This window comes from Bacillus rossius, chromosome 3 (assembly GCF_032445375.1).
Source record: "Bacillus rossius redtenbacheri isolate Brsri chromosome 3, Brsri_v3, whole genome shotgun sequence".
Lineage (NCBI taxonomy): Eukaryota > Metazoa > Arthropoda > Insecta > Phasmatodea > Bacillidae > Bacillus > Bacillus rossius.
In genome coordinates this window covers 121,973,377-121,989,125 of record NC_086332.1, presented here as the reverse complement: position 1 = coordinate 121,989,125, position 15,749 = coordinate 121,973,377, and the positions used below count along the sequence as shown (strand labels likewise).

General features: G+C 39.8%; 1 protein-coding gene across 2 annotated transcripts in view; it reads right to left on the bottom strand.

Annotated features, from left to right (window-relative positions):
• Window positions 1–15,749, bottom strand: part of LOC134531211 (dynein axonemal heavy chain 2) — an 864,487-nt gene that overhangs the window by 298,316 nt on the left and 550,422 nt on the right. For both annotated transcript variants that reach the window (XM_063366870.1, XM_063366871.1), the window contains 2 exons: window positions 11,592–11,737; window positions 8,279–8,462 (listed from right to left, as the gene is read on the bottom strand). In XM_063366870.1, the coding sequence (XP_063222940.1) occupies window positions 8,279–8,462; window positions 11,592–11,737 (330 nt within the window). The remainder of the gene's footprint in view (window positions 1–8,278; window positions 8,463–11,591; window positions 11,738–15,749) is intronic.

Below are 15,749 nucleotides of genomic sequence, written 5' to 3'. Positions count from 1 at the left end.
ACAAACTTGATAACAAAGTATTTATTAAATTGCATAGCTCGTTTCTTCATTTTCTAAGGTTTTCCAACTGCTATGAGGGTGCAATCTGGCAATTCGAAGGGATTTTGATGGTTTCTTAACAATCTTCTCTGCCTTCTCCTCCAGTTCGATAGCTAGCAGAAAGGCAGCAAAGGCCATTCTGTAGAACCTGAAATATTTTCAAACATTAACTAAATTAGTGTAATATAGTTTGGTAGGCTACTAATTGTTAACAAGAGGGCCTGATTAATAAAAATAATTTTTAAGATGGTATTATTGAGCTAATATTCCCCGATGTAACGCATAACCATTTTTCTTTAATTTCTAAAAACAATTTTAACTTTTCGACTTCTTTTCCAACAATTCTTCATGAGTGTGTTGTAATTCTTCAAGCAGTTAAACTAGAAATATGCCATTTTAATAGCTTGTTAGGTTAGGTAAATCAAAAAATTAAAACATGAGAATGATTGGTTGGCTTAAGTAAGCTACATTAAAAATACTGTGTGATTTTGTGAACTGTTTCTTAAGTTATGTTACCAACAAAAATAATAGGTATAAACTGTAGTGTTATAATTCTTAAAAACTGTTAAAATGAGTTCACAGTATATTTAATATATCTACCATAACCTAATAAACTGTACTTTCAAGTATTGTTAACCTAATCAAACCAGCCATTCCCACCATTAAGTTTGTTAGATGAATTAAAAATAACAAAAAAATAGTGTGGATCTGTGTGAATGGTTAGTTAAGTTAGGTTAGTTACATTAATTGTACTACAAAATATGTGTGGATGGTTGGTTAGGTGAGGTAAGCTTAATTTTCTATTAGTAAAACAATGTTACAGTATTGATAGCCTATGTTAATTATTGGAATTAATGTCTGAAAACTAATAAATAATTTTAAAAAAACATATGGACAAGTAGCTTTTCACCAGATTTACCTCATTATACAATATTTAAAATGTAGCTAACCTAACCAACTGTAGACATGAATAGGTTTGCAGTATTTTAAGTGTAGCTAACCACACATAACCAACAATTTAAACAGTAAACAACTTGAAATATCTCAACAGAAATAAGTATCAAGGTTAATAATAGGAACTCAAAATTACCGTTTTCATAAACTTAGTTTTATAATAAAGCCTCGCCTCCCCTACATAAAAGCTCGAAATAAATCAAGTTAAGTTCATAATGTGCGTGTAAATATCACTCTTTAGGTTAGGATTAATTTAATAAGCTGACACAGCATTTATTAATATTCTTCTTACCTACTTTGATCGTATTTAAACCACTTCATAATTATTCCACACAAACTATGCATTGAAAACAATGATTTCATGGTACAATTAATAAACAGAAATAGCATGTTAAGAATAATGTTCAAGTGTTAAATATACACACCCTAACCTAAAACAATTGTATACGTTTAACTTCATCGCTTTACATCGTACTCGACTATATTTAAAACAATAATGTGCGATTATAATGACGTTATTAGGACGGGAGGACATTATTTTTAAGAATAATTATATCACTTACCTCACATTCGCTTCGTATCACCACTTGAAATGCTCGTGATATATAACGTAGCTCCGGTGCGATAAATATCACTTGAAAAGTGTGCTCGTAATCAAAGTTTGCGATATATACCGCCACAACGTCATCAATATTCGAAGTTTAACGAAACAGGATGTGTTCGTAATCACGTTGCTGGTTCCAGCGATATTCTTCGCAAACCTTCGTTATTTATCGCAACTTATAACGCAAAGTGTGTGCTCGTAATCAGCCCGCTGGCTGCCCGAAAACGGTTGAAGACCGCAAAACAGCTTACATTGACGGAGATGTTTAAAAAACAATGATTTTTATTTCTAAACTTGTACATAAGTACATTTTATTTATATTTAAAACATGTGAAAATTTCATGTTTCTTTCATTTAATTCAATAAAAAAATAGTGCAATATCAAAACGTAGCTTTTATTCTCTCCAATGGCAATTTTTTTAAAAAAAATCCGATTATCCGAATATTTGATTATCCGAATGGGTCCCGGTCCCCATTAATTCGGATAATTGGAGTTCTACTGTGTGTGTGTCTATATATATATATATATATATATATATATATATATATATATATATATATATATATATATATATATGTGTGTGTGTGTGTGTGTGTGTGTGTGTGTGTGTGTGTTAGTATATATGGGATTTTTTATAGTTCATTGCATATTAAGATCATACCAACCAAAAAGGAAAGACCATTCAAACATCCAATCACATAAATCATTTAAACACAGAACCACATAAGGAAAGATCATTAAAACTTAGAGTGACATAAGAGAAGAAAATGGGCATACATAAAGGAAGATCAAGACCAACGAAGAATAAAAAATAATAATAATAAATACATCAGATTCTCAATGATTTGGATCAGCGATATTAACTGGCTAAAGTTAAAAAAAAAGGAATGTGCACTATGTACATGTGTTTAAAGTTAAACATAATGTTACTAACGTTAGCCAGGCCGCGTCACGCGCAGCTGCACGCTGTAACATGAGATGTGCCGTGCGCACCTGGGTCGCCGCCTTATCTCCCTCCAGTCCTCCGCTCCCCCCCGCGCAACACTATTTGTTTGACATCCGAAACCTGCCAGCTGTTGTGTTGCGCAAGCCACCGACACGTGTTTTCGAGAGATTTCTGCCGTCGCGTCGGGCGACTCGAAATGACGCGACTGGCCCCGGCCGCTCTCGTGAGTTCTAGAATTCCGCCGGGGCCTATATATATGCCCGATGTGAGTCAGTGGAGAGTAGGAGAGTTTAGAGTGAAGTCGGGAGTTTTCCCGCGGCGGAGTTTCCGGGCGATAGAGTGGCGAAGTCCCTGGACGAAGGTTCCAGGGCGAAGAGTTCAGTTCTGAGCGAAGTTCCAAGCGAGGCGTCGAGTGAGATCTCGGCGAAGGGGAAGTGCGACAGCGGCGGCGGAGTGTGGCGACGGAGGACCACGAGGGTTACTGCAGCCAGAGGTGCGGCCCAGCGAGGCGTGTGGATTGTGAGAAGCAAGTGACTGGAGGAGGCAACATTTTTTTTTTAGTGCAATTGATTAATTGGCATTTTTATATTATTAGCTAATGATGTAAATAGTGGCAGTAAATAAAACTGTGTGTGATAAAAATCTTTAATTGGGCTATCCTTTAAGAACCCACAGTAAATCGTAACATTTTGGTGTCAGAAGTGGGATAGCTCTAATTTAAAAAATTTAGGATCAGTTTATAGTGGATTAAAATTAAATTAGATTTTCGAGATTGCAACAAGTGTTTGGAACTATAGTTAGTTTTGAGTGTAGTAGTTTGGATATTAGTGTTAGTGTTTAGTAGGGGTCTTGGTTAGCTTGTAGAGGAGATTAGTGTCGTCATAGGACATTAGTGTTAGGCTTGTAGTATATGTGGACAAGAAAGATGGCTGCTGACGAGAATAAGAATTTAATGGCATTCTTGGCCGAAATGAAGAGTCGGCTGGATGAAGTGAATCATAAAATTGATAAAGGTCAGGAAGACATGAAGAATGAAATGAAAAATAGCCAGGAGAAAATGGAAAATAGGCTGGACGAGATGAAGTGTGGCCAGGAAGAAATGAAGAATAAAATTGATAACAGCCAGAAAGAAGTGAAGAATAGACTGGGCGAAATGAAGAATAAAATTGATAACTGGCAAGAGAATATGAAGAATGCTATGAAGACAGAGATAGAGGACATAAAGAAAAACCAAGAAGAGATGCGAAACGAAATAGTTGCTGCACAAGAAGAAATGAAAAAGATGATTGATGAAACCAGCAACCAGTTGGAAGGCAAAGTGCAGTGTTTGGAACAGCATCTTGCAGAACAAGAGCAACATGTAGCAGAACATGAAGAACTAGTAGCGCAACAGCTGGCCCAACTCGAGCACACCACAGAACAGCGAATGGCACAACAGCTATCTCAGCTCAAGCAAACCACCGAACAGCATGTATCAGCGGTAACCGAAGAGTGGCGTCAGATGATCAAGGAAGCTACATCTGCTACAAAACGGAGTAGTTATTCTGGAGACGTGAAGGTGGAAGGTGCAACTGGTCTCCCAAAATTCAAGCCACCCACCTTTGATGGCCAATCATCATGGGCTGTCTACAGGCGACAGTTTGATGCAGCTGCTAAAGTAAATGTGTGGGACGATGAAGAAAAGGCTACGGCACTCGGCTTGGCCCTGCGAGGATCTCCACTAGAGCTGCTGCAGACCATACCAGTTCCAGACCAGAAAGACTATGTAGAGGCCCTTGAGCTGAGGTATGGCGACCGACACATGGGCGAGATGTATAGAATAGCCCTGAAGACACGTCAACAGAGATCTTCGGAAACCCTCCAAGAGTTCGAAGCTGACATCGAGCGACTTGTGCCAGAAGCACCATCAGAGTTCCGCCAGCAGCTAGCCACTATTGCCTTTATAGACGGGCTCCGAGATGCGGAGGTTCAGCAAACTCTTCGTTTGGCCCGACACAAGAAGAGCTGCGAGGCCTTGGTTCATGCCCTGGAAATCGAGGCAGCACGCAGTGCCTCAAGAAACACAAACATCAGGACAAGGAGAGCTGGACTGGAGCCTTACAATGCAGCAAATGCTAGAAAAACCACTAATGAAGTAGATATTCTAAGGGCATTGAAGAAGCTGCTGAATGATACTCCAGGTAACCAGATCAAAAGAGCAGGAGGACGCCCGCGGTGCTTCAGCTGCAATGAACTAGGACACATCAGGTGGGACTGTCCGACATGCAGGAAGACAACACAACAGGAAGAAATACAAGAAGACCAACAGGGCAACGAGCAATAGCTGGTATGAGGGGGTGCATGCCAGCTCTAAAGGAAATGGTAGCCCCTAGGGTTTTTCCTGTATCTGTATTTCGTAGAAGCCATGACAGTTTGCTGCTCAATGGATGGATCATGACAGACAGTATTTACTTACTTTTGACACAGGAGCATCGGCATCTATTATTCGCACAGATATTGTAAATACAGAAAAACTGAAGAGAACACCCACCCATTACATACAGACTCAAAACAGCAACCGGCGACACCTCACCTGTGCATGGACAGCTGGATCTGGAGTTAAGGATTGGAACTTGGACATTATCGCAGACCTTTCTTGTTGCTGGTATCACCGATGAGGTAATATTAGGAGTAGACATCATGAATCAATACGGATTCGTTATTGACATGGAAGGACAGGTTCTGCGTATTAAAGATGAAGAGGTGGCTTTGTTTACTCCCGACCAACTAGAAGTTCCTGTAATGCAAGTTGTAGTTAGCGAAACTGTTTAAATTCCAGCAAATCATGATAAGATAATAGCAGCTAGGATTACAGGAGACCCTAGGGGCAACATGAGCTACCTGATAGAGCCAGATATGAAGTTAGGATTGAAGACACTCCTGGTCGCTCGAAGCATTGCAAGATGCAGCGAGGTTGTACCAGTCAGGGTGGCCAACCTCGACTCTCGAACAAAGGTCCTTAAACCAGGGGACCCAATAGTTAGCTCCAAACCAGTCTCTTGGGTAGGCCAATGCGAGTCTTCCTCACCTGTTAGTCATGATGCGCAAACACTGAACCCGAATCAGGAGCAACTACTAAGGCGATGCCAAAATAATATGACAGATGGGGAAATATAAGAAGTAGCAGCTTTTCTGGTAAGCAACCAGGATGTATTTTCCTAAGGGGATAATGACCTTGGAAGAACAAGCCTGGTCTATCATCGCATCAACACAGGTGATGCAGAGCCGATCCGACAGGCACCACGACGGCTGCCTCTAGCAAAACAGGGAGAGGCTGAGAAGTTGATCGCGGGTATGATGGAAGGTGGTGTAATAGAACCATCAGCAAGTCCTTGGGTTTCCCCCGTTGTTTTAGTGGAGAAGAAGAATGGCCAACTGAGGTTTTGTGTGGACTACCGGAAGCTGAATGACATTACCAAAAAGGACAGCTACCCCCTCCCACGTATCGATGACACACTTGATATGCTCTCTGGCACCAGATGGTTCTCTACACTGGACCCGAAGAGAGGTTACTGGCAAGTGGAGCTACGCCCAGAGGATAAGGAGAAGACTGCTTTTACGACAGGTAGTGGGCTGTTCCAGTTCTCTGTGTTACCATTCGGATTATGTAATGCTCCTGCAACTTTTGAGAGATTGATGGAGCTTGTCCTGCATGGCTTGACTTGGAAAACATGCCTAGTATACCTGGACGACATTATTGTAGTAGGTTATACAGTGAAGGAACATTTGCAAAATCTCCAGGATGTATTAGACAGGCTTCGCCATGCCCAACTAAAGTTAAGTCCTAAGAAGTGCTTCTTGTTCCAGCATGAGGTAACATTCCTTGGGCAGGATGGAGTGCGAACAGATCCTGAGAAGATCTGTTCTGTTATGGAGTGGCCTCAACCTAAAAACAAGGATGAAGTAAGAAGTTTTCTGGGACTTTGTACTTACTACAGACGGTTTGTGCCTGGGTTCTCGACAATCGCAAAACCACTCCATCAGCTGACTGAGGACAAGAGACAATTTATCTGGACCTCGTCATGCGAGACTGCATTTCAAGACCTCAAGAAATCCCTTTGTTCTAGCCGCATACTTGTCTACCCCTATCTACAAGAGAGTATATCCTCGACACAGATGCAAGCGGAGGTGGTTTGGGCACTGTCCTGTCCCAGGTTCAGGGTGGAAATGAATGAGTAATAGCATACTACAGCAAAGTTTTGTCTAAGCCTGAACGCAACTTTTGTGTCACAAGATGAGAACTCTTGGCTGAAGTAAAGTCTTTGCAACATTTCCACAAATATTTATATGGGAGAAAATGATACAATGATCATGTTTTTATAGGGTAAAAAGTGGTTTAATCTATTTTTTAAAATTTTAATCTACTAAATTTCACTAATTTTCAGTATGAGAATTTTCTAAATTCGTTTGAAAATGGAGAATATTTTGCTGGTGTCTCAGTAACATTATGAAATCCTGCAGGTACACAGGCAGTGGCACATTTGTGAAAATTGTTTGTCTTCTACCAAGGTTCTTTAGTAAGCGGCTCGCATTGCAGACAGTTTGTAATCGGAAAAAACTCAGCACGTTTGAATGTGACTGCACAGTAATGAAGTAGAATGTTTGTAGTAAAGTATTTCTTTAGAAAATCAGGGCATGTTATGTCATTGTTTAAAATTTCACTCCAAAATCTCATTGAACATAAGTTGTATTTACTAGTCTTGTGAAGCTAACCCTGAAAAGGATACTGGGCTGTGAAGGCCTCACCCATCATAAACAGAGGTCAACACATCATCCAATTGTTTTGTTGGTCTTGCCTTGAAGCGGCTCAACAAACAATACATAGTTAAAGTGGAAAAATGAACGTCTGTTGGTCGGGGTCAGATCGAATGGACTTATTAATTAGAAATGTTGTCACCACATGGTGATGGGGATTGCTCTACAGAGGCATGCATGCCTCTGCTAGTACTTCAAATTTCAACATGGGATATCTAGCATCTGTTAATTCTAATAATTTTTTTGGCACAATGGGACAGTAAATATTAATATTTTAGAGAGAAAATTATTCGTGTTTTTTTAGTACTTCCAATTGTATGAAACATTTTTTTCATGTGATTTCATAATAATTTAAATTGTTGTATCTTGTTTCCCCAGAACAGAGCTGCAACCCTCACCACTATCCCTGCAACCCTAATAACCCTCATTAACACTCACTGCCTTTGATGTTGCAATGAACTAAAAATTTTCATTAAAAAAAAAATAAGTTCAGCCTAAATAGCATTCCAATTTTTTTTTTTAATATTTTGCTACCAACATTGATAACAGACATACTTACTGGCTAATAATTTTTTTCCACAAAAGTATAGCTATACTTTACTTCCACTACACTTTCTTACTATACATATTTTTTTTTTGAAATCAAAAAATTTGAGGCAAATTTTTTGTTACAACATTATTATATGTATCAGTGTAAATAGTGTGCAATATAATATGAGTACAAATAGTTACTTTTACAGTAGTATGGCAAAAATTATACAAATTTACTATGTTCATATAATGTATGTTTAATAATTTCTTTTTATTTAACTAAAACCACTGGTAGTGTTATCTGCAGTCAAGGCCCACAACATTTAACCTTAACTTTCAGATAGCAATAGATATACAGTATACATACAATCCAGAAAAAAAAATTTACGATACAACATTTGGCACTTACTGATCATTTTAAGTTCCTCATCGAAATCCATAAGATGCTGTGCTAGCAAGGTGCCGAATATGCGCACAATCTGAGCATCCCTGGGGAAGGTAACGTTGATCACAGCAAAGCGAGACACCAATCGTCCACTAATCACTGTCCTTCCCCCACCAGGCGGACCCATTGCAGCCAATAACAGCATATCCTGTGAAAAAATAACATGGACACAATCCACTTAAAATATACTGTATACAGATAAACAATGCCTCAATTTTTTGCATGTATTTATTTGATGCATTCATTAATTTATATATTTTGAGTGTCAGCCCAAACGTGTGAGAACTAGACTGGCTGACACTGTACAAAACCAAATACTACATGAAATATGAAAAATAGACACAAACCAACAGCCACTAAAACAATACACAAACTGGTAACACGTTGAAGAAACAGAGTAGTAGAAGTTGTAAAAAAAACACATACATAATAATATAAATTTTTTATTTATAATGGTCAAACATTTAAAGCAAGACTTCTAATAAAATAAGGATTTTTAACAACACACTTTAAAATGAGAAGTAATTTAAAAGTAACTACATACGTAATTTAAAAAAGAGGTTTTACTGTGCTTTGAAATATAAAAAGGGACTATTTTTTTGGTAACAAAAAAAAATACTTTATACAGAAATTAAAATAAACAATTATACAGGTTTTTTTTTTCATCCATCCAACATACTAGTTTAATTAAGTGTACAGAATTTTCTTATCAACAGTTTAAGGAACAAAGTAAATTTTAAACATTCGTTAGTATTAATTATAAGTTTTAGGAATAAAATTATTACAGACTATTTTCTAATATATCACAGAATAAATTATAAGACATGGTAAAGTAATCAAACAACAGTGCAAGCATGATGTGAAGTACTTCTGATGCTATTATTACTCATTTTGTAACTCCTGCTGAAAAAAACACAGCTAGAAATATCCAACTAAACATATATCTAACTAAAAATATCCAACTGGCAACAGTAAAGGAAAAAATATACAGGTGCCATTTGAATAAGCGTGAAAGTAATAAATATTTATATCAAATGTATGCTTCATTAAATAGTTACCTATTACACCTTACCACTCTTACCAATATGTCGACAGCTTTATCTTTCAGTGACATGCTTTGCCTCACGAAAAGCCAAATGATATTGAGCTTCTCGTGTTTATCAACCAAAAATGAAGTAAAAAAATCTCTTAAAATATTTTTTAACACATTACATTTTCAAGAATAAAATAAGTAAACTAATTACAGCAATGTCTCGCTTGACTGACATAAAGGGGGCGAAAGAACGTCTGATAAGTGAAAATGTTGGATAATAGGGATATATTAAAAAATGCCTAAAAAACTTAAAATTTATATTATAATATTACACATTGCAAACCTAATATTCATTTTTTACAACCAAACAAACAAAAAATATTAACTGAAAAAGTGAACTTACAGTTACAGAATTGTCTGAAGTTAAATATGTACAATACTTAAAAAGTCTAGTCCTGTGATCATTTAAAGAAAATTTTTGATCGTAGTCTGCTTTCTTGAAGAGTGCTCTTTCCTTATCTGTCAAGTCTCGCCATCTTTGCAACATGATAATGTTGATTCCTGTAGCTTCTTGTTGCGGAAGGACATCGGATAAGTGAAAGTCAGATAAACGAGACTCTATTGTTCTGTGAAAACTCTTGAAATTACCAAAATAGTTAAATTGAAAAACATTGAACAGCAACAGGATGTCACCTTTTGGTGAGAATTTTTGTAGAGATGGTAGGGCACAGGTTTGTAAGAACTTCTTGATTCCACAGACCTAGAGGAAGTATGTTACCTGACCTCAAGATCATGGAAAAGAAAGCAGAGAAGAGAGTAAGCAGGTGATCACACTAGGTTTGTGAAGCTATAAGATAACCAGTATACCGTCCTTGGTATGACCCCTTTCCTAAATGTATGGCACCAGCCTCGTGAACCAGACAGCAGGGTGGCATGTGTTCTTCGAGAAGATGGACATAAACATTCCCAAACCGACCTGCTCTTACTCAGCAAGTTGTGCCCTCGAAAAAACCCGCGATCTCTAACACAAAGAGAAACACAAGAGCAGGTAACTATAATACTCAAGGAATACTGGCACTGTAAGATGTAGCATAAGTGACAAATGAATTGTAAAAAGTAAATTATGTTGGCAACCTAATTTTATAGACGAGATGATTAAAAATAAGATGAAACCTTTTTGTAAGCAATAGTAGTGCTTGCTGGTGAATTCAGAACTGGGTTTTAGAATGTTTCCCAGCAAGAATGAATGGAAATTTTAACTGTTGCTAAAAATCTTGGCAGCACTTATAGAACAAAGTGTGAAGAATGTAAAATATTTGAACAGTTAAGTATCATGAAAAAAAAAAAAAAAAAAACACACACAGTGTATTTTAGCTTGCATGCTGTACATGACCTCATGCCAAAGCAAGCAACTTGATATTGCGATGCATTGAACAGCTTTAAGTAAGGAGATGATTGAGATCTGGAATATGCATGGCAAAACATTACTGCAGAAATACACAGACCAAGTTGTCTGGGCTCAAGACATATTCTACATACTACAATTGTCCGACTAAAATTTAGTATTGCAAACTTAGTAATAACTATGAAAATTACCTTTGCAACTTTAAACAAAAAAAAAAGCCTTTCATGATTACAAATTTATAATTTTTTTAATTAATGTAAAACACAACTCTTCAACAGTCAAACACAAAGGTCAGAAAATCATAACATGAACACTACAAGTGCTTATCTGTTCTACATTTAACTAAATAATAGTACCTACATACTCCGTAAAATACACAAGTATATGGCTGATTGCCACCAACAGATGCACAACCTTGAAACTGAATTCCTGCAAGGAAACAATTACGAGCTGGAGCACACTTTGAACTGTGCTCTCTCAATGTTAAAACTTCTACATAAAGACAGCGTTACTATTTCATGATACTCCCGGCACAGAGCCTAACTTCACTAAGCACATTACAGTGTTGCAATATCACAACTTAGTGACAGAGTAGCAATGTGTGGCATTCATAGTAAAAGAAATGTGATAACTGCACTCGAGATGAAAATTGTTGAAAACTGAATTCACTTTATAAAAAGAAATATTTCAAAACTTGGGGGTTCATATGAACTCAAGCATTTTCATGTTGGTTGTTACTGCAAGAAAACCTAATACCAACCTTCAAACAAAAAATCCAATACAGTAATAAGCAACTAACTAATCCAATCCGTGTAGTTTTTCACATTAAAATTACTCACCTTAACGTTTGTCTCTGATTGGTTTTGTCGGTCATACCAAAAGCCATAGTCAACCCATTGGCGTATCAGTTCAAGAGGTGGTTGAGCACCATAAATCTCCTTCGCTGGCATGTTTAGATCATCTAGAAATGTGACCAGCTTCTTGCCTGCCACCAAAAAGAAAAGTTATGTTTCTTTATACTACGATTCTATAAGCAGACCTGCCAACATTCAAATTTAAAAAATCATGAGGTCCTCGATAAAAATTTTCAGGCCCATAAATACAGGTTAGATATAAAAAACAACAAATGAGAATCTTTAAATTTAAGTGACATACCTGTACATATGTTACATGGTCTCTGCTTCAAAATTTATTTCAACAAATTATAGGTTGCAGATTTAATCTAGTTGAACATAATTTAGCGCTGTCATGTAGTGATCATGCAGGGTCGCAACTAAAAAATATGTAAAATAACATTCTGCTCGTGTAACACTATTATCACTGTTCACAGCAAAATTAATTTTTTTAATGGTAGCAATAAACTTCACGTGTTAGTTGTGTTTTTTGTAGCAACATGTTTCACAATGTCTCCTCTTCCACTAGGCGAGATAGAAAAATCAGCACGGCACACGCTACAAAATGCAAAATTGCTTCCTTTACGTGACTCGAGTATTGATGGAAACTCGTTACTGTAAGCTTTCGTAAAACTTGATTTGTAACTTTTACAAACAAAATCTTGCGGCCCTGAAAAATCGTGAGAAAACACTATTTTGGTGTGAGGGCGTGAGATGGACCTTAAAATCGTGAGCCTCACACCAAAATCGTGAGAGTTGGAAGGTCTGTATAAGTTTAACATGTATGCATAAATGGACTATGTAAAAAAATCTTTATATTCAATTTTTCCCCACTTTTCGATGTCCGAATGGGTTGAAATTTTGTATACATATAAAGAACCCCTGACAATACAAATTTTGATAATTTCAGACCTTAGATGAAAACAGAGGGTCAAAAAAACACTAATTTTGAGCTATGGGTAATAACCATAATTTTTGTGTATCCATGAGGTCAGGGCATGATGGGAAATGCCCCTAGGGTGATTGAGGAAAAGGGAGGGGGGAGGGGTTAAAGACTTAAAATTTTGACAATGCTTTTTGGATTTGGAGTGTTTCTGATTGGGCTGCGGTGGAAAATTTGTCCAGGTAGGGAAGGAGGGGATAAATATTGAAAATTTTAAAAATATATTATTCTCAATTTAGAGTGTTTCCTAGATCGGGTTATGGTGAACAATATGCCCGAGGTTTGACTTTCTCCCCCTCATACGGAGGAAGAGTTAACAGCTCCAAATTTTGAAAATTTAAAAAATGTATTTGTTTTTGATTTGGAGTGTTATGTTGGAAAATGTGTCAGGAAGAAGTTAAAGACCTAAAATCTTGGAGGCTCATATTAGGAAAACCCCGTGCTCAGTTAATGTGTATGTAATATAAAGAACATCCCTGTCGAGTTTCAAGACTGCAGACATGTACTTGTAAGACATCAAGAGCTCTCATTTTACCTACAACTAACAAATTTAGATCAGTCTTCCATTAAATAAGTTTTTCAAAACCATAAACATTTGTTATTTAATTTCTGAATAATTATTAACTGGCAAACTAAAACCAATTTTTCTTAATTTTTTAAAATTAATTAATGTCTGCAGATCATTGTAACAAATAAAGAATTTAATCACTCATATTTAATATTTTTAATGTTTCCCCCTACAACAGTCACATTGTAATGGCTACCAAAAAGTATAAGACTCTGAGGTTCTATGTCAATTTTAGGCCCATAAACTGTCTCACCATTCCGGCAACGCCACCTCTTATTAGTATAACTGTTGCCCTAGCTGGGCTTGAAGACGCCTCCATTTTCACTACTCTGGACCTCAAGTCGGGGTACTGGCAGGTGCCAGTACGCGCCTCTGACCACCCCAAGACTGACTTCGCAGCCCCTGATGGCCGGCGCTTCCACTTCTGCGCAATGCCGTTCGGGCTAATGGACGCCCCTGCGACATTCCAGACCATGATGGTCCGCATCCTGGACGGCTATATTGGCAATTTTGCCATGGCCTACCTGTATGACATGATCATCTGGTCACGTTTGTGGGAGAACCACGCACACCATCTCGCCCTTGTCCTTGAACGGCTCGTCAGGCATGGGCTTACCTGCGCCCCACAGAAGTGCCACATTGGGGCGGCAGAAATTGAGTTCCTGGGGCACGTAGTCGATGCCGAGGGTTGCCGTCCACTGCCCAATAGGCTGTCCCTCATCGAGAGCAAGCAGGCGCCCCGGACACGAAAACAGCTCCAGAAACTCATGGGGCTGTTGAATTGGCTGAGGTCCTTCATTCCCCATTTCGCCACAATCACGGCACCCATGACCGACCTACTCTCCTCCAAACCAAAATGAAGGTGGACGCAGGCCGCTGACCAGGCTTTGGAGCTGGTCAAACAGCATTTCCGCAACTGCCAAACCCTGTCTCGGCTAGTACCGAAGGAGCCCCTGTTTGTGCAGACCGATGCCAGCCAGGATGGTATGGGCGCTATGCTGTATCAGCTGGATGCAAGGGGCCAGCGCCGAGTCATTGAGTATGCTAGTGCAAAGTATGGCCAGGCTGAGAGGAAATACCATGTCAACAAGCAGGAGTGCCTTGTGGGGGTGTGTGCACTCAAGTGGTACCGACACCAACACGAGGGGCGCCCTTTCACCCTCCGCACGGACAGCCAGTGACTCAAGTGGCTGGACTCCGCTCAGGGAGGGAAGTCAAAATTCACCACATGGGCTCTGATGATTCAAAATTTCTCTTTCACGGTGGAGTATGTCCCTGGTCGAGAAAAAACCAGCAGGCTGACGAACTTTCCAGAAATCCCGACCCTGACACCACCTTCCATGACAGCAAGGGGTCGGATGACCTTCTGCCCCCAGTCCACCACACTACCACTCAGGCTCCAGTACCACCACCTGCCATGCTATGCGCCTTGCGCGTGCCAAATGCACCCGAACCACCCACCACTATGGCACAATGGCCGACCTAGTTTCGCACATACGCGATGCCCAACAGAGTGACCTAAGTATCCGAGACCGACCTGCTGAGTGTGGCACTCGATTTGTCCCGAACCAGCGCAGCTACGAGGGGCTCATTCAAACACGAGGCGCTGGCGGGAGGCGCAGGTGGCGTATTCACGTGCCCTATGCCGCACGGCCAGCCGTACTGCATTTCCTTCATGCTCATGAACTTGCAGGGCACCCCGGAGCAGAGCAAACCCCACGGGAAGTCAGCAGGGTCTCTCACTGACCAGGAATTACTGCAGAGGTCAAACATTACGTGAGAAAGTGTCAGCGCTGCCAGCAATGCAAGGCGCACAGACCTGACGGAGTGGTACAGTAGGTGCCCAGGCGGTCAGAGACACCATTCCACAACATAGCGCTTGATATCATGGGTCCCTATTTTCCTACTACCAGGGGAAAATGGTTCATCGTGGTAATTACTGATGTATTTTCATGATTGACAGAGGTGTTCGCAGTGGCGAAAGGCAAGGCGGGAACGGTAGCCGCCCTGTTGGACCGGGAAGTGTTCCCAAGTTATGGATTTCCCAGAGTACTCCCGACAGACAATAATGGCGTACAATTCATGGGCCATCACTGGCGGGTGGCATGTAGGCGGTGGGGGGTCAAACACCACAACACCCCCACCTACCATCCATGTGCAAATCCCACAGAAAGACGCAATCAGGACATTAAGACTCAACTACGAATCCACCAAGATGAGGACCATATCAAGTGGAATATCCACCTCCCCACTCTCTTATATTGTATCCGGCGCAGAACCAATGTGGACATGGGCCACTCCCCAGCCGAGCTGCTGCAAGGCCGTAACCCAGCGCTGCCAGGCGAATTGGGTGCCATTGGGACCGAGGACCCAGCCCCAATATAAACCCAGCGAGCCGAGGCCCAGCAGCTACAAGCACATTTTCAAGTTCGTCAAACCCCTCAATAAACCACCCCACCCATCCAACTCGCCCCCGGGCAGTTGGTCCACTTCAAGCTTCATCACCTGTCTGCTGGCGGGCGAAAATTCTGTGTGAGCCTAGCGCCCAAGTGGTCTGAACCTCGGAGGGTAATGACTCAATTGGGTACAACTT